The 17731-nt window shown below is 39.3% G+C and overlaps 1 protein-coding gene across 1 annotated transcript in view; it reads right to left on the bottom strand.

Annotated features, from left to right (window-relative positions):
• NEBL (nebulette) overlaps positions 1 to 17731 on the bottom strand; it is a 115108-nt gene that overhangs the window by 16530 nt on the left and 80847 nt on the right. The window contains exons 20-26 of the mRNA XM_052651053.1: positions 17612 to 17704; positions 15815 to 15907; positions 14053 to 14145; positions 12745 to 12849; positions 11598 to 11769; positions 10131 to 10223; positions 8762 to 8911 (exon numbers count right to left, since the gene is read on the bottom strand). Of these exons, the coding sequence (XP_052507013.1) occupies positions 8762 to 8911; positions 10131 to 10223; positions 11598 to 11769; positions 12745 to 12849; positions 14053 to 14145; positions 15815 to 15907; positions 17612 to 17704 (799 nt within the window). The remainder of the gene's footprint in view (positions 1 to 8761; positions 8912 to 10130; positions 10224 to 11597; positions 11770 to 12744; positions 12850 to 14052; positions 14146 to 15814; positions 15908 to 17611; positions 17705 to 17731) is intronic.

Genomic DNA, 17731 nt, shown 5'->3' on the forward strand with positions numbered 1-17731 from the left:
CTGATTTGTTGTTGCTGTTGTATAGTTGTATAAGTCATATCCAACTCTGTGACCCCATGGACTGCAGCATGCCAGGATTCCCTGCCCTTCACTATCTCCTGGAGCTTGCTCAGACTCATGTCCATTGAGTTGGTGATACCATCCAACCATCTCATCCTCTGTCACCCACTTTCTGATTAGTTGACATTTAATCAAAGACCTGAAAGAAGTGAGCAAACCACAGAAATATCTGGGATAGACTGCTCCAGACAAAGGCATCAGAGATTGCAAAGGCCCACATGTGAGAACACCTAACATCAATAGCTCAGAGGTCTGTGTGGCTGGAGCAGGTAGTCCAGGAGAAGATGAACAGGGGACAAGACCAAGGGCCAGACGATTTGACACGCTGCAGACTGGATCTCAGTTTTTAGACACAGTGTGATTGAAGCCATTATATTATTTTGAAAAAAGATGTAATGAGATCAGGTACAAGTTTTTAAAGGTCACTGGCAGCTGAGTGGTGGCCAGCCTGAAAAAGTAAGAATGGAATTACAAAGACCAGGAGCCAGTATCTGCAATCTCTAGGAGACAGAATGGTGATCCTCTTGGGGTGCAGTGGACGTGGTGAGACATGGCTGGATGAGACATAAATACATTTTGAAGACAGAGTCAACAGGCTTACAGATGGATTAGATGTGAAGTGAGAGGAAAAAAGGTAATGGGCGAGGCCAGGGTTTTTGCCTCAGTACTGAGGTGAAGTGTTGTGTCATCAGCTGAGCTGGTGAACAAAGGCAAGAGCAGATGTTTGTTTTGTGGGGAAGATAGGAAGTAAGATTTTGGTTCTAGACATAAGATTTAAGATGCCTAGTAAATATCCAGCTGTTGACTATTTTGTCTGGAGTCTAGGAGTCTTAGAGTAGGAACGAAGGTGCTTAGGTTTTGATGTTTCTGCTCTTCTACACAAATGACAAATGTTAACACTAAGAGTAGCTGTGATATTTGAAATAAAAATCCACCAGGCTGTCTCTACACCATTAATCCCTCCCGAAGACTAAGACCTTGTGGTCATTTGATGCCCAAAGAGTCAAGACTCTTGGTAAAATCTAGATTATTCAAAGCAAAATGGATGCTTAAGCGCATTAAACTTCCAAGGCAGAGACTCGGTGGCTTACCAGGCTACGTAACTGGTCCTCTAAATTGCCTCTACGTTTCCTGCACAATGAAGTCCAAGGAAACATGCAAAGAAACCATATTCAATTATATTCAGCAGAACTCTGCCTCTGAAGAGACAGTGGCTCAGCAGCACCCACTCTCCAGCTCTGGCTCATCTCTTAGATGCACAGTCCCCGGGCTTAATGTATGCCAAATACATTAAGTTTCCAATGTGCTATATTCTCTCTCACATGCTCCTTCTCTGCCTAAAACACTTCTTTCCCATCAGTCAGCCTGGCTGATTCTAACTCTCCATTACAATGCCTTCATGAGCACAATGGGTTCACGCATCTGGTTCACCCACCAAAAAGCAAGTTCACTGATGACAATAACCTTATCTTTTATATTTGTGTTTCCAGAATCTCACAAATATGGGAGATACTGGATAAATGTTTGGTTAATGGACAAATGGAATTATGGGTGTTTAACCAGGGCTGCTGGCTATCTAGTTGGTGCACTGCCGTCTTGGCACATCTACAGACCATATACTGAGAATTCCAGAAGGTATTGAAGCATCTCTTGCAACCTAACCTCTTTTGAGGATATATTATATGGAATGGAATGCTATAAAGCACAGCCTAGCTGGGACTGTCCCAGAATTCAGAAACTTGTTTTCCATCACTTAAGGCAGAATGAGGATTCTCGTCCAATAAGATCCTTCCAGAGCAAAACGGAAAAGTTCACAAGGCTGAGACATTGAGAAGGTCGGCTTTGAAAAGTGCATCTGCTTTTCCTCCCCATCACACGCCCATCCCCTTTATGCTCCAGAGGAAAACAGAAACACACAAAATGCCTGAAGCAAAACTGAACTAGAAGAGTAAACACTGGGTGAGATGGCAAACACATAAAAATATAAGTAATACAAAACACTGTGAATTAAAAGAAACCAAAGAAATACAAAGCAGTACCAGAAGGCAAATACATGTTGCCGGCAAGTGACCTAAAGACAAACACAAAGATCAAAGAAAACCTTGCAGTGAAATAAGCAGAAATCATCAGGATTATTCCCACTCAAGGAAATGTGTGTCAAATGAAAATAAGTTAACCTAATCTAGTACCAAAAGGCAATAAAGATAATTTCAAATAATACCATTCAAGAATCAAAACAAAATTAGATGACATTTAAATAAAAGCCTCCTTTATTGAAGCAAGGCAACAGAGTAGAGATGGAAAATGCAAGCCCTTTGGTAACGTAATATCTTAGAAAGTAGACCTAAAACTAAAGAAAGCCTAAAATAATCCCATAAGAAAATGAAAATATTCAGCAATCAAAGCAAGATGGGAAAATATCATGAGAAGTGCATAACTACAACAATGATAAAAACGCAAAGGAGAAGGTTGCTATGTTAATGCTCATGAAAACCAAATGTGAGTGATGAAAACATTGTACTTCTGCCTCAAGGAAATGAGCTGATTGTTTAACCCTTTGTCCTAACAACCTAAATTTCCTGTAACTCAGAAAAAGGACCCCAAAACTATAATTCTCATAACTGTCCAGTCATTCAATACACAAAGTAAAGCAGGTCACCTTCAGGACATAAACACATTCTCATACATAGAAAAGAAGACAAAGAAGAAAACAAGAGTTTATTTCAATTATGGCACTTGGCTTAGGAAATGTAAAACATCTTAGAAAAGCTACTTGTTACAGAAGTGGAATCTGAGCCGGGTAAGATCAGGTGACCTCCTGAGACCCCAGACCGAGGAGTGCGAGAGTGGGATGAAGCCTCCTGCCTCTGCACACCGTTCTGTCCACCACAGGATAAGCTGCTACCATACACGCCATCTCGACAGCAGGGAGTCAGCCCAACATGAAAGGTCACATCTCTGGGACATCAAACTTTTTATCATATGAAATTCTAATCTAAATGGAAAGAAATCAGTAAAATCTGAAATAAAGAAAAAGATGGCATCTCTAAATAGAAACATTCTCTTTTTTCTCCATCTTACCAATAATAAGCATTGTTCTAAAGTCCCTTCCAATTTTCAGAATAGTATTTAAACAAATGTATGTGTTTTAACTGAGGACACTAAAGGTTTTCATCAAACCGCTGTCATCACCATGAAAGTTACCTCCTTCTACAGACTCACTCAGCACCTCCTGACCAGGGCCCAGCACAGCATGCATTTCAAAGGGGACCCCAAATTTCAAAGCAACCAGGACCTCATGGGTACTACTTCTTTGCCTCCCCATCAGAAAAGAAACTATCCTGGGAATGTTTCCACTTTCAGGTCTTTTTTTCTCTCTTTCAGCTATGCTTTAATGTCATTGAAACATATCAAAACAAAAATGGAAGGCTTTTCTTGAAGGCCTTGCATAACAAAATTTCATATTTTTTAAAAAAACATACATATATTTATATATGCAGTTCTAATTTTCAGATATTAATATTTTGTACACCTAAAATTAATACAACTTTATATGTCAATTATATCTCAATTGGTTTAAAAAATGGAGTGGAATAAGTGGGAAAAAATTCATTTGACCATTTCATTTATTCACCAAATATTTGCCGAGTGCTTATTCTAAGATCTAGAGACAGAGTAGTCATAGTAAACAAACCAGCCAATATCCCAGCCCTGGGTTCGATCCCTGGGTTGGGAAGATCCCCTGGAGAAGGAAAAGCTACCTAGTGTTCTGGCCTGGAGAATTTCATGGACTGTATAGTCCATGGGGCTGCAAAGAGTCAGACACAACTGAGCGACTTTCACTTTCACTATGGGCATCTATCCTAGTTAGGAGAGACAGACAAGCACATAAACAAATAAATATATATCTCAGGTGATGTCGAGTGCTATGAATAAAGAGCAAAGAGTAAAGGGCCAGACAGAATGGGAAGCAGTCCTGTTTTATATCTGGTAGTTAGACAGGGTCTCTCTGATCAAGCGATCCTGAGCAAAGATATGAAGAAAAATAGGTCTAGACAAGCAAACAGCTCAGGTGCAGTGGGAGGGAGAGTGTTTCAAGCTGGGGGCACACGCAGGTGCAAAGGTGGGTAAAAAGCAGGGAGACTGGGATGGGGAGAGAGGATGAGTGAACCAAGAAAAGCAGGAAATGGTTCAGGGCGGCAGTCAGGGCCCAGGTCCGAAGAGGGCCCTGTAGGCAACAGCAAGGATTTGTGTTTTATTCAGCATGAAATGGTAGCAGAAGAATGATGTGATCTAACTGGTATTAGATTTAGGTGTTTCCTAAAGAGCCTCATCCTTAGGAATCATCTTTAGGAATGCTCAGTGAGCTTGCAACGATTCTTAAAGGCTAAAAACTGCTGAGTTTGACAGTACAGTAGTTCATGTCAGTACATGTAACTCATGTCAGTACAGTAACTCATGTCCTGGTGATACAGTTCAAAGCACCCTGAAATGTATGCTTGGAATTCTCAGTGGATGCTGGATCCTAAAATTTGAATGGGTGAAAGCATGTCTGCAAAGCAAAGAATGTGAACAGGAAGAAAAGTATGAAATTCCTGAAGGACCACAGAAAAGCAGGCTCAACAGAGAACAGCTGTTGTCAAAGCTGTTTGATGGATGTTACATCTATTTTGGGGGAACCTTCAAACACCATCCAAAGGACAACCTTATTAAGCTTGTCGCTGCCGGTGGGGGCCAGATCCTCATTAGAAAGCCCAAGCCAGACAGTGATGTGACTCAAACCATCAATAGAGTTGCGTACCGTGCCAAACCTGATTCTGATCAGCGCGTCTGCACACAGTATACCATCTATGAGGACTTGTCTAATCATCGCCCAGAAAGGGTTCAGCAGGGCAAAGTCTGGATGGCTCCTTCCAGCTGGTTTATAGATTGTGTGATGTCCTTTGAGTTACTCCCTCTTGACAACTGAACTCGTACAGTGTGATAACCTAGTGATTGCACTGTTTTCATCAGTCACATTTTTACAAATAGGTAGACTCATTCATCGGAGAAGGCGATGGCACCCCACTCCTGTACTCTTGCCTGGAAAATCCCATGGACGGAGGAGCCTGGTAGGCTGCAGTCCATGGGGTTGCTAAGAGTCAGACTCGACTGAGCAACTCCATTTCCACTTTTCACTTTCATGCATTGGAGAAGGAAATGGCAACCCACTCCAGTGTTCTTGTCTGGAGAATCCCAGGGACAGGGGAGCCTGGTGGGCTGCCGTCTATGGGGTCACACAGAGTCAGACATGACTGAAGTTGACTTAGCAGCAAAGAGCCTCTGGCTACCAGGTGGAGAAGAGACCAAGGCAGAGAGGGCTGGTGGCTTGGGGTGGCAAGAACAGAAGCTGGAAACTCATCTGGAAACTTCTGTGATGACTGGAGGCAAAGAGGGCAGCAGCTGAAATGGGGGAACGGCGGGGGCCAGGGGTAGAGGTGGGCCATGCAGTCAAATTCTGGATGTGTTCGTCCCAGGCAAGCTGACAAGATCTGTTAATGATCTGGATGTGGATGTAAGTAAAACACAAGGGTGGAGGATGATCCCTAAGGATGTGAAGTTAGTATCTGGAAAGCCGCAGTCGCTACTTAGCAACCCGGGGGCCTGGAAAAGTAGCAGAATGTTGTGGAGAAGGTGAGGAGGCACTTTTGGACTTATTAGGTTAGATATGTCACTGACTGTTTGAATACAGACATAAGGTACCAATGAGTAGAATATGATTTGCTTCACTTAAAATTAGAAGCATATTCTTAGGTATCCCCAAATCTTTTTGAATTAACCTAGATATACTGTGGGTATGCCACTGTGTTAATGTTATCAAAACTTACTGGTACATCTACACTTTTGCTTTATATATACCTCAATATCAACTTTCCAAAATTGGAAATGTCACCAAACACAAGCCTTTTAACAGGTGACTAAGAATGACAGGTTATAAACACCTCCAAGGAGTCAGCTTTTCTTACAAGGCATTATTTAAGTTATGGAGACACTCTCTCCTGCCAAAAATCTTCCTTCTGCCACCTTTCACGGAGTCTGATGTCCCTCCACTTTAAAAAAATGTAATTATTCTCTCTTAACCATGTGCTGCTGCTGCTGCTAAGTCACTTCAGTCACAGACAGCAGCCCACCAGACTCCCCCGTCCCTTTGTTACTCTTACTCAAATTCCATTATAAATATAATAACATTTATGTATACTTTCTTTCAATGGAGACATGTCTTATTCATTTTGGCAGAGTGTAGGGTCTTCTTGCTAGAAATAATTAGAAAGTAGTGGGGGCTTGAGAGGAGGAAGAGAAGATAAACCAACAACAGTGGGTTTTTAGATGAGCCAACAGAATCGGAGACAAGTGCCAAACTCCTCCCTGGCACAGACGGAGCTGAGAAACCTGCAGGAGGGGGCTCAAACTCTCCTTCTCCACACAGATGAATCCAAGACCTGATCACGGACACAGGTGATGACTTCCCATTTATCTCCAGTGCAGCCTCTTCCTCTGGACTCTAACTGCCTGTTCAATGCCTCCATTTGAATGTCTCACTGATGCACCACTTCTGTGTTCTGTTCTGTCTCTGAGAAACATTATTTTCCCAAAGCCCACTGGCATAGTTCACTTCCATTTAGCATTCACATCTCAGCTCAAATCTTCCTTCCCTGAGGAAGGCTCCCATGACATCAAGGCCAGATGGAGTACCCCCTTGTGGCCCCCACGTGCTCCCCTCCCAGCACTTACTCTGTTCATAATTACAGATTACTTGGGTAAGTATCTGCTCAATGTCAGGGTCTTCACCAGACTCCAAACCCCTTAGAGCAGATGCATATCTCTGCTGCTCACTGCTATGTACACTGCCAGATCTGAGCTCTTGGCTGATGCACAAAAAGCACTCAAACATTTGGTGATTAAATGAATGAATGCTGTGTTTGTGTGTTCAGACATGAAGTTAAAGGGTCCCTGATGAAGCAAAGACTCTAAGGTGGTGCATCGCTTTTGTGAGAGACATCAGTTCTACCACGTTGAACTGAGAAAGTTAAATAAGGTTGATGGAAATTTATTCTTGTATTTGCTTTGGGTTTTATTTATCTTACCAGGCATCAATATTATTCTGTACTTCTGTAGAGTCACAGAGGACATGGAAGAGAGAAATCAATAGCCCCAAGCCAAAAATTAAAGTTACTGAATCCTTTGTTAGATAAGCAGACACTGAAAGAGGAGCTCTCACACCTTTATCTTACCTACAAGAAAAAAGCACTAGTTCATAAACATTAGAAGCATAGAGGAAGGAGACTCTTAAAAACTTTCTACAAAGATCAAGCCAAAAAAAAAGAAAAGTCAAACTCATAGAAACAGATAGCAGAACAGTAGTTGCCAGAGGCTGGAGGAAATAGGTAGAAATTGGTAAAAGTGTACAAATTTTTGCTACACAATGAATAGGGTACAAGAAGCTAAAGAATAACACAGTGACTATAGTTGATAACACTGTGCTGTCTGAAATTTGTTAACAGAGTAGAATTTCAGTGCTCTTGCCAAAGGGAAAAAAGAAGATATATTTGTGAGGTAATGGATATGTTAATTAACTAATTGGGGAGAATCCATTCACAACGTATCATATATCAAATCATCATGATGTACACTTTAAATATCTTACAATTTTATATGTCAATTATACCTCACTTTATCTGAAATTTTAAAAAGAAACATCTTTCTACCAAGCTAAGGCAAGTCTGAATGTACAATTTAAGATTATTGACTGTAATTGATTTTCTTCTCAAAGGGGTTTTTCCTATCAGTGCAAAAAAAAAAAAAAACAATTACTCAATTGCAAGAGATTTCATAGCTTCATTGGGTCCATAGTCACATTACTTTTCCCAAGATGTTAAACTCCTCCACTTCAAAATCTCCAGCCTTAGGGATTTCAGTGCTATGGCCTTTGGTTGTAATGGAAATTCAGTTTTCCTTTTGTTCTGTGTTCATTCCTCTCCCCTCCCCACGGCACTAAAATGTGGCTGTACCTTAGGCTTAACCTTTAATAACAGCTAGAGAAGTTCAACATCCAAAACAATTTCAACGACCGATTTCTAGACCTAAGCCATCAGCTTGGATCCAGAAAACAGAAGAATGTAGAGGACAAGGATAGTAATATAAGATACAAAGATTATTAACAATCAACAGTATTTTCCATTTTTTAAAAATCTCACATCCCAAGTACATACCCCATTTCTTTTTGGCAAGATCTAACTCTGTCTGCAACTGTATATGAATATTTAAACACACAAATTCATAGCACTCTCTTAGCCACTTAACTATAACCATAAGATTGATTTTCCTTAATGGAAATCAGATATGAACTCCACAGAACTCAAGTTTCCACTCTGGCTGTGTATATCCATCACTTACAACTCCTGTGAAACAGATTCACGTAGCAGATCCCAAGACCCTGTTGTCATTAAAGATCCGTTTTCAGTGAAAACAGTGAGGAAAGATAGGAAAAACAAGCATGCAAAAATGCATATTATTAGTTTTTTAAAAAGACTCAACTTTCTAAACATAATTTTAAATGTTAAAATATATCCATGCCATATGTTTGTGCAAAAGTGAAGAATTTGTTATAGACACACTTGTGATACATTAAAAGAGACTTCTGAGAGTGGTTAATGTTTGATACCTCCTTCATCAGATGGTCTTGTTACCTCACTGCAGCATGAAAAGCTACGGTAAATCTCGGATATTTCTGATTTGTCATCTCCCAGACCTGTACCAAAAGTACTGCTCGAGTAAGACCGAGACCGTTGTCTCCTATAAAGATTTGCCTTTTCTATATTGGAGGGAAAATATTCATATTTGTGATTAAGTGACTTGAAGAACAAAGAAACCAAAAAAATTACTTAAAAATTTAACAAGGAAGAAAAATAATCCCTCATTAAATTGCAACCCCAAAGCTCAGGTATTATAAACTCTAGCCATCTATTCCCAAACTTCAGTACATATTATCAACAACACAAATAACTTAATCATCATTCACACTCAATTTGGTCTAAATGTTAAAGGAGAGAGAAGTTGACAAGAACTAAGAAGACACTGGCAAATTAGTAAATTTCTATCAAAAGTTTGGTTATAAATAGTTCTTTTCAAATATCACTAATGATACAGCATTTGTTGCCTTTTCTTTATTTTTAGAAAATTTGGATGACAATTTGGCTGATTATGTGGATCAAATTACTATATAAATATTAGAATTTCTACTTTGCCTTGGGCTTTCAATTTTGTTAATGTTAACACTTAATCTTGGAGTCACAATAGGGGACAGAGAAGGACCTAAATGATAGATCTATTTATATGTTTAAAAAAGTCACATAACTGTCAAATCTTCAGTTTGCTAAATGTGGTCTGAAAGCCTACAAAGATCAACCCTTGCTATTGCTATATCCAAATATCCAAACCATTTGGGTTTTACTTTTAATTATAAACATACAGTTGAAGTTAAAAGTCATATAAACTTCCTATGTAAACTACAAATTTTGCATTTTATAAAAACTCAGAGATAAATTTTAAGGATAGTTGAAAACCTATTTTAAGACATTCACAGTGCTATGTAGAAAATCTCTCCTCTGTTTTATATAAAAGTCTTCAAAGAATTCCTTAAATTAAAGAACTATATCTTTAAAATGTTGTGCTTTTCATAAAACAAATATTTATGTTAGCAGTTTAGTGCAGTCCAAACAGCTGCATTTCAAAGCCCAGAGAATTTCTAAAATCATATTCACTAATAAAAAGGAAGTGTAAGTAAGCTCTAGACACCTTTAAAATAAACCTAGAACTAATCTAGGATATACGAAAAAGCTCTTTTGTAAGTTTTGCTTTCATAAATGGTTAGTGGCATATTAAATAGCACAGCAACTCTCCTGGGTTTTTGAAGCCCAAACTTAAAAATTCACATTACACAGAAGGCACAATGAACCTGCACAGCTCACAGCAGTTTCACTTTAAGGACAAAAGCCATGTAAATGGGGAGGAACTCAAAACGTAAGCAGTACCAGAAAGCATATGTAGACTTCTAGACTGAATATTGTCTTCCAGGGGATCAATGTCGAAGATGGAGCCAGGATCTGTGCGCCAAACTTTGAGGTCTTTTACCAAAGGAAGAAATCAACAAATCAAGAATGAATTAAAAAATTTAAAAAAAGTCAGCACCCAAGAGAGTCAAACAAAAGTCTGAAAAGGGGCATGTGCAAAAAGCAAGCATGTAATATAGGCAAACCCACTGTGCAGCAGACTTCAGAGAAGAACGGAGGGATATTCACACTCACAGTGTGATTCACACTCACAGGATTTGCTAAAAAACCTTGCGATCAAATATAAGTTGCATGGTTTATTCTTTGTTGACCTTCCACAGGGAGCCTGTGACTTCTCACACATGCACACCACACCACTCCCACATCCCCAAACCCTCATCACTCATGCTCTCCACACACTGAAACAGGGAAAATGTTGGGTTAAAACTCCTGAGTAAGGACATGCGAGTAATTTATAAGAGGCAACTACAGGGTTTTTGTCTAAGAAAACAAAACAAAAATTAAAAAACTTATCTTCCTACAACAGAAACAAATGTTGAACAAACTGAAAAAAATCAGTATCTTTCCTTTCCTTTCTTAGCTTTTAGTACAAACCTTGCTCACTCTGTCACCATTCAACACTATGTTCCTAAGATTTTCCCTGGATGACAAAAAGAACAGCAGGTTGAGGCTCCTTTCTCTCTGATTTGTGAGACTTTCAGACAGCTCTACTCTCCCAGTTCAGAAATAATATTCAAAAAAAAATAAGCTACTCACATTGTGGAAACCATCAGAATCTTTCAGGCATGTCTATTTGATGTCAAAGGACCTATATGGGGTTACTTCTGTTCTGTTACCCATGCAGACGATGTCTGCAGTACAATTATTGATCAGTACATAAGCTAAAAGTGAAAGTGAAAGATGCTCAGCTGTGTCCGACTCTTTGCAACCCCATGGTCCGTCCACGGACTTCTCCAGGCAAGAATACTGGAATGGGTAACTGTTCCCTTCTCCAGGGATCTTCCCAACCCAGGCATTGAAATCAGGTATCCTGCATTGCAGGCAGATTCTTTATCATCTGAGCTACCAGGGAAGCCCACGTAAGCTAAAGGGAAACAAAATAATTGCTTAATCTTCATTATCACCTATGTCTGATTTTTGGGCTGCTTCTTTGCGTAGCAAGTAGGAACACTCAAGACCAGAAGGTTATTAAAAACAGAGAATGTCCAACTACAGAATGACTTTGCAATAACACCTGGCAAAGGCCATGAATAATTCCCTCCAACGTAGTGCAAACAACACTTTGCCTTTGATCCACTTTCACCTGGGCACCACGTCACGCATTTGAGGAGGGGTCTGATGAATAAGGAAGCGAATTCCATTAATAAAAACAGGGAATGCACGATCATTTTGACTGTGCAGACCTGCCAAGCAGGCCAGTCAGCTTACCAACAATGATTCCAGGTCTCCTGTCCATCTCCACGATGTGAGGATGGACACCTTTATAGGCGGCATCGCTGACGACCTGGGTGTTCCTTCTCACTCGCTCTGTCACAGGGTCATCCACAACAGGAGTAAAGCCCCTTCCCTTTGTCTTTTCAAAATCTTCATGATATTTCACCTGAAAGGGGGAAAAACCATAGTAACTCAAACTGAAATTTCCTGAATGCTACACAGCTCACAAAATTTGAGTATAAAGACAGTTACTATATCAGCTGCATCTAGATTATTTTCTACATAAACGTATTTTTTCCAATTATTCTAAAAATAATCTATGAAATTTCAGTTTCCAAGCATCAGAAATCAAGTGCTGACATTTTCACAATGCTTTCCATCATTACAGTTAGCAGCTCTTTTAATATATAAGCTTGTATACAAGTAAGAAGTGTTGAAAGATTCATTTTTCAAATCCTAGTTACTTTCTAAAATGTACTCACTTAGGTATAAGTTAATTTCCTATCTCTTAAACTTTAGTATGCAATAAAATGATAAGCTATTTCTATACAATTATTTAAGAAAGCAATATTATTTAAAATTAGATTAAGAGAGCAAGTTACAAATAACTATATATACAATCTTTGTATATAGTTACAAAAACATATACTTCAAAACACGTGTTTTTTGCATTCTGAAATTAGGTTAGGATGATGGTTGTTTAACTCTGTAAATTATACTAGAAACCACTTTGTATACTTTAAATGGGTGAGCTTTATGGTATATAAAATATATCTCGTGAGATTGTTTTTTAAAAAATACATATTTTCATATTCTTTAAACATGTAAACACACCAAACTCCATCTTAATATTAACTGGAAAAAAAAAAAGTCGAAGCAAGTATCTTCCATAAAAAGCATTTATAGTAGCAGTCATGTTAGAAATAAAAACACACCCGAAAAAATCAGTGAGAAAAATTATTTTATTAGACTGAATATTTCCTGTACATTTCAGTAAGATTAGAAAGCTCCCCCCAAAGGGTGGGCCCATGGGCCTTTCCATGCTTTGTTAGTTATCCAGATTAATGGTGAACAATGCCATCAGTGCGTGGGGTGGTGCCACTCCTTATTAGTCACGGATGGAGGACCTGTTGGACCCTACCATTGAAATATGATTTTGAGCTTCTTTGACATGTCTGAGACCAGGTGTATCTAAAATCAGACTTGGTCTACCTTTCATCTGTTTCTGGTCCTGGGTATATTTTACCTGCAAAGTAAATAACAGAACATACTTCACAAAAAGACAACTATAATTTAAAAATTACATAAGTTTTTCAAGCTTTCCAAATGAGGGAGGCATATACAACATATTCTGAATTACTTCCCAGGTAACTTATTTAGTGAATTGCATTTCCTTCTAGAACAATGAGCTAAAAATTTACCCTTGATGGTCTCCTTTAAAGGCTACAGCAAAGATGACCTAAATCTCTCTACCAACTGAATACAAATGTGTAAGTGACCAACATCCACTAACCATGAGTCTGTAAAAGTGGGAAATACTTTATCCATAGGGAAAATCCAAAACTAAATGGAACCTAAATTTCTTCTTCTGTTTCTCTATTTCTCCATTTTCCGCCATAATACTGTGGAAGCATGCATAACAAACATACCTCTATCAATATTTCCTTTTATTTGACCAGAGCAGATGGTAAGACTCATTAAGTATCCATCTTAGGTTCCCTCTAAACAGCCACAGCTTAAAGGTAATTTGTGTTGTGCATCTCTGGGCAGAAATGCCACTAGAGAGCTGCACAGTTTAAAATCTAAATGCTGATTCCCAGGCATAAAGCTCTTTCTGACATCTGACTATCAGAACACTGCTTTTTGTGAGGCTGATTCTGTGTAAGGTCAGGATATGGATTATTGCAGACATGTGTGCATACATGCACTCAGAACGGAAGCCCTGATATTTCCTGAGAGAAGGCGCATTCCCCAAATAAGACACTGACATGCAACACGGAACTTCAATGAGTAACCGATTTCTGTGTTAAATATATTTAAGGACTGTTTTTTCCCTAAGTCCTTACTTTGGAGTAATGATTCATTTCTTATTTTGTTTTGCAGAGAGGACTTAATAATCAACATTCAATGGAATACATCTGTAAAATGATAATTGTTTAACTTATACATCAAAGACTACCACTTTCAAAGACATGGGCTAAAATAACATGATTCATTGTTTAAATGAACATAAATTCAGTTTAAAATGAAACTTTAAATATAAGTGTTGGTCACATCTGGAAACATCAGTAGGGTTCAGGACAATGTAAAGTTAGACAGTGGCGGCTTTCAGATGTCATCTGAAATAACACATGTACTTTCTGCATATCTTACAAAAGCTTCTTGGTCTGCAAATAGATAATAAAGTACAGGTCCTTCATGATAGCCCCAAGTGAATAAAACAACTTGCCGAACTAATATTTTCTTGATTCTTCTTTACTCTTTCCATTTCAGGAGTTACACTTAGGGCTGTAGCTCTTCCCATCTGAGATTTATAATAAACCTATCATTTTGGAAAACAAAAAACAGAGCACTGTGAATCAATTCAACTAACCAAGAGTCTCAGAGTACTTATTTTAAAGAGCTAAGCAAGGATAGGAAGCTGCGGGGGTGGAAAAAAAAGGAGGCTGGCAGAGGTCTTTGTTGTTGGTTAGTCACTAAGTCATGACTGACACTTTGCGACCCCATGGACTGTAGCCCACCAGGCTCTTCTGTCCATGGGTTTTTTTTCCAGGCAAGAATACTGGAGTGGGATGCCATTTCCTTCTCCAGGGGACCTTTCCAGACCATGGATTGAAACGGTGTTTCTTGCATTGGGAGGCAGATTCTTTACCACTGACCCATCAGAGGTCTAAAAATGCTTGTATCTTAAATCATTCTATTTTAATTCATCCTATGGCAGAGAATCACTGTGAATGTACTCATTATATGGGTGTACCATCAGTAAAGGGGTAATAAGCATTTCATCACAAAGGAGTAAGGTAAGAAATATCTTCATGGATGTTACTTTAAGGTACTCTTACCCATACAGAAGGCTGCTGGACCATTATGGTTTCTTAGTAATTAACTGTGGCAGAACTTTGGCCATGATGCCTAAGTGGTAACCATGGTGATCCATAAGGCCAGCACGCTCCCCAGTGCTCCATCCCTCCCTCTCCAGAACCATGTTCCCTTTAGAGAGTAATGGAGTTACATCACTGTGACTCTGAATACATCAGCAGAAGGTGAGTATCTACTTCTCCAAAATACAGTTGTCAGGGACAATGCCAAACAATAAACTGCCTTTCCTTTATAATCTGGCCAAAGGACTTTGAAGGTTTAAAGAATAAAAGATTTCTTTGCATCTAACAGATTTTCAAACTTCCTCTTCCAAAGAACACAATTTATTATTAATGACTTCAGAAAAAGGATTCTCTCAGGGACTTCCCTGGTGGGCCAGTGCTTAAGACTCCATGCTTCCAATGCAGGGGGCATGGGTTTGATCCCTGTTTGGTGAGCTAAGATCCCACATGCTGCATAATGTAACTGAAAAATAAAAGTAAATTTTTAAAAAAATTTAAAAAGAAAATAAAAAAGGACTCTCTCAGCAAACTGCATCCTTGGATGACATAACAGAAAGGAGTTGGAACAGGCCAAGAATTGGTGTCTGAGTAAAACTGGACAGCCCTGAACAAGTGACCTGAAAACGGACCTGTTTCATATGACCTATTCAGCCAGGCACACTTCATAATTTTTTCCCAGCATCATCCAAAAATAAAGTGATGATAGCTATGAGTGGGAAATGGGACTGGACAGGCTATAGAACAAGAATACATTTATTAACACATATGGAGGAAAGGGACTGGGAAAGCTTATTTGTAGAGCCAAGATGCCAAAAACTGCCATGGCATCCCTTTGGAGAATCCCAGGAACTGCAAGCATGAAAAGCAGATAAGAGGGATATACAATAACCTGGAGACAAAAATCGCATTGCAGTCACTGGGAACTCTGAGCAGGGCGTGCCTGACTGGACCCACAATACCTCACACCCTGAAAACTATCCAGTAAATTGACAGTCAATTGAGAGCAGAGGCAATCAACTCAAAGTCGTGAAAACTGTGTAAACACAATCCCTTCATTGACATGTTGACAATATGTTTGCTTTCATAAGGAAAAAGTGACTAAGATCACACGTTGCTGAGGTTCTTCTGGTTTTCTTTCACTCTCTTCAGCTCTGGTGGGTCAGAAATCGCAGTTGCCTGTTTAATCTCTCCTCTGTATTTTACCTGTGGAGGAGTAATATGAATTTTAATGAATAGCAGAATGGTCTCCAACCAAATACCAAGAGGATAAGCCTTAAAATTAACCCTATTTTTTACATAATTTTTCCCACAGTAGGTGTGTATTATTAGCCTTTCAGTTCAAATCTACGTCTGGCTTCTGATTCTTCTGACTTGGCAAGCACCAAGTGCTGGTTGTGCTTCTTAAAAATGATTTTTAATAAATATTTCTGTGTTCAGTACCAAAACTAATTGCAAAGACCACGACTAAATGTAATAGAAATACAACGGGAAGACACTGTAATGAAATCATTACAAGGGATTTCCTTGCCAGTTCAGTAGTTAAAGACACCATGGTGTCTAAACTTCCACTAGCGGTGGCCACATGTTAGATCCCTGGCCAGGGAACTAAGATCCTGCATGCTGTGCGTGGACAAAAAATAGGAAAAAAAAATATTAAAACTAAAAAAAAAATCATTAAAAGAGAACTATAGTGAAGTAGTCATGGCAGCCTGGGAAGGCTATTTACTCCTATTCTGACCCTGGAGCCTCTACCTTCAAAAGACGCCTAAGACCCCTCACTCATACCACTATCAGGGATACTATAAGGATAAAGCAGTATTCAGTCTGATTTCCTCCTCCATCTGAGAGAAGTCACTCTTAAATTTTAAAGTGTTTCAAAACTATCTGTTTCAGAAGAAGAATATTATTGTTTATAATGGTAAAAACTCCATAAAACGGTCCCCAAAATGGGGAAAATAACCATTAGGGGACACATCTGAAAGAGATTTCTGAATTCAGGGAGGCCTGGGTTCAAATCCCAGCCCTGCTGTCACAAACCATAGGTTCTTGCATGTCCTCTGACTTCTCAAGACTCAGTTTCCCACACCTACAAACCAGAGCAATAAATCATGCCTACCCCACTGAATCACATAACACATTTAAAACAGGGTCCACAGCAGAGGAACCTCATGATTATTAACTACCCCTGCTTTACTAGCAACAGATCACTGAATGATTGATGCTTTCTGTTTTATTTATAAGGTTCCCTGCCAGGACATTATGTCTCAGAACCCCAGTCAAATCAGGTCTTCTTTTGTTTTCTGCCAATAGACAACTTTCTCTTTGTCAGACTGACAACATACCCACTATGCTGCTCTCCAGGTCTTTAGATTTGGATGTAGTTTTAGAGATTTACCATCTAAACTATGAGGCCCATGAAGATAGGAAGGGTCTTATCTATCTCTGTGTACCAGTGACCAGGATAATGCCTGCCACGTTGCTTAATGAAGAGTTCTTCAAATAGGGACTTCCCTGGTGGTTGAATGGTTGGAACTCTGCTTTCCAATGCAGGGGGTACAGGTTCGATCCCTAGTCAGGGAGCTAGGATCCCATATGCCTCATAGCCAAGCAACCAGAACATAAAACAGAAGCAATATTGTTAACAAATTCAATAAAGACTTTGAAAAACGGCCCACATAAAAAAAATTTTTTTTAAAGATTTCTTGAATAAATAAGTATGGCCGAATAGTAGCAAAGCAGTTTCCAACTTCCCAGACTGCCACAAGGGTGCCACAGTCCACACGCCTCAGTACGGGATAGTAGAAAAGGAGTGGCTAAGATGTAGTGTCTAATGGTTTTCAGAAAGCATTGTAAAGACTAAAAACAGCTCATGTTTGGCAATATAAGAGCAAAACAGAAACAACTTGCCGTGCTCAACTGCTCCTGGTTTCTCCTCACTCTCTCTATCTCGGGCGTCATGCTCACCGGAGTTGCTCTGTCACACGGCTCTTTGTACCTGAGCTGGGAGACAAACACAAGATGGTGTGG

Source organism: Budorcas taxicolor, chromosome 13, assembly GCF_023091745.1.
Source record: "Budorcas taxicolor isolate Tak-1 chromosome 13, Takin1.1, whole genome shotgun sequence".
Taxonomy (NCBI): Eukaryota; Metazoa; Chordata; class Mammalia; order Artiodactyla; family Bovidae; genus Budorcas; species Budorcas taxicolor.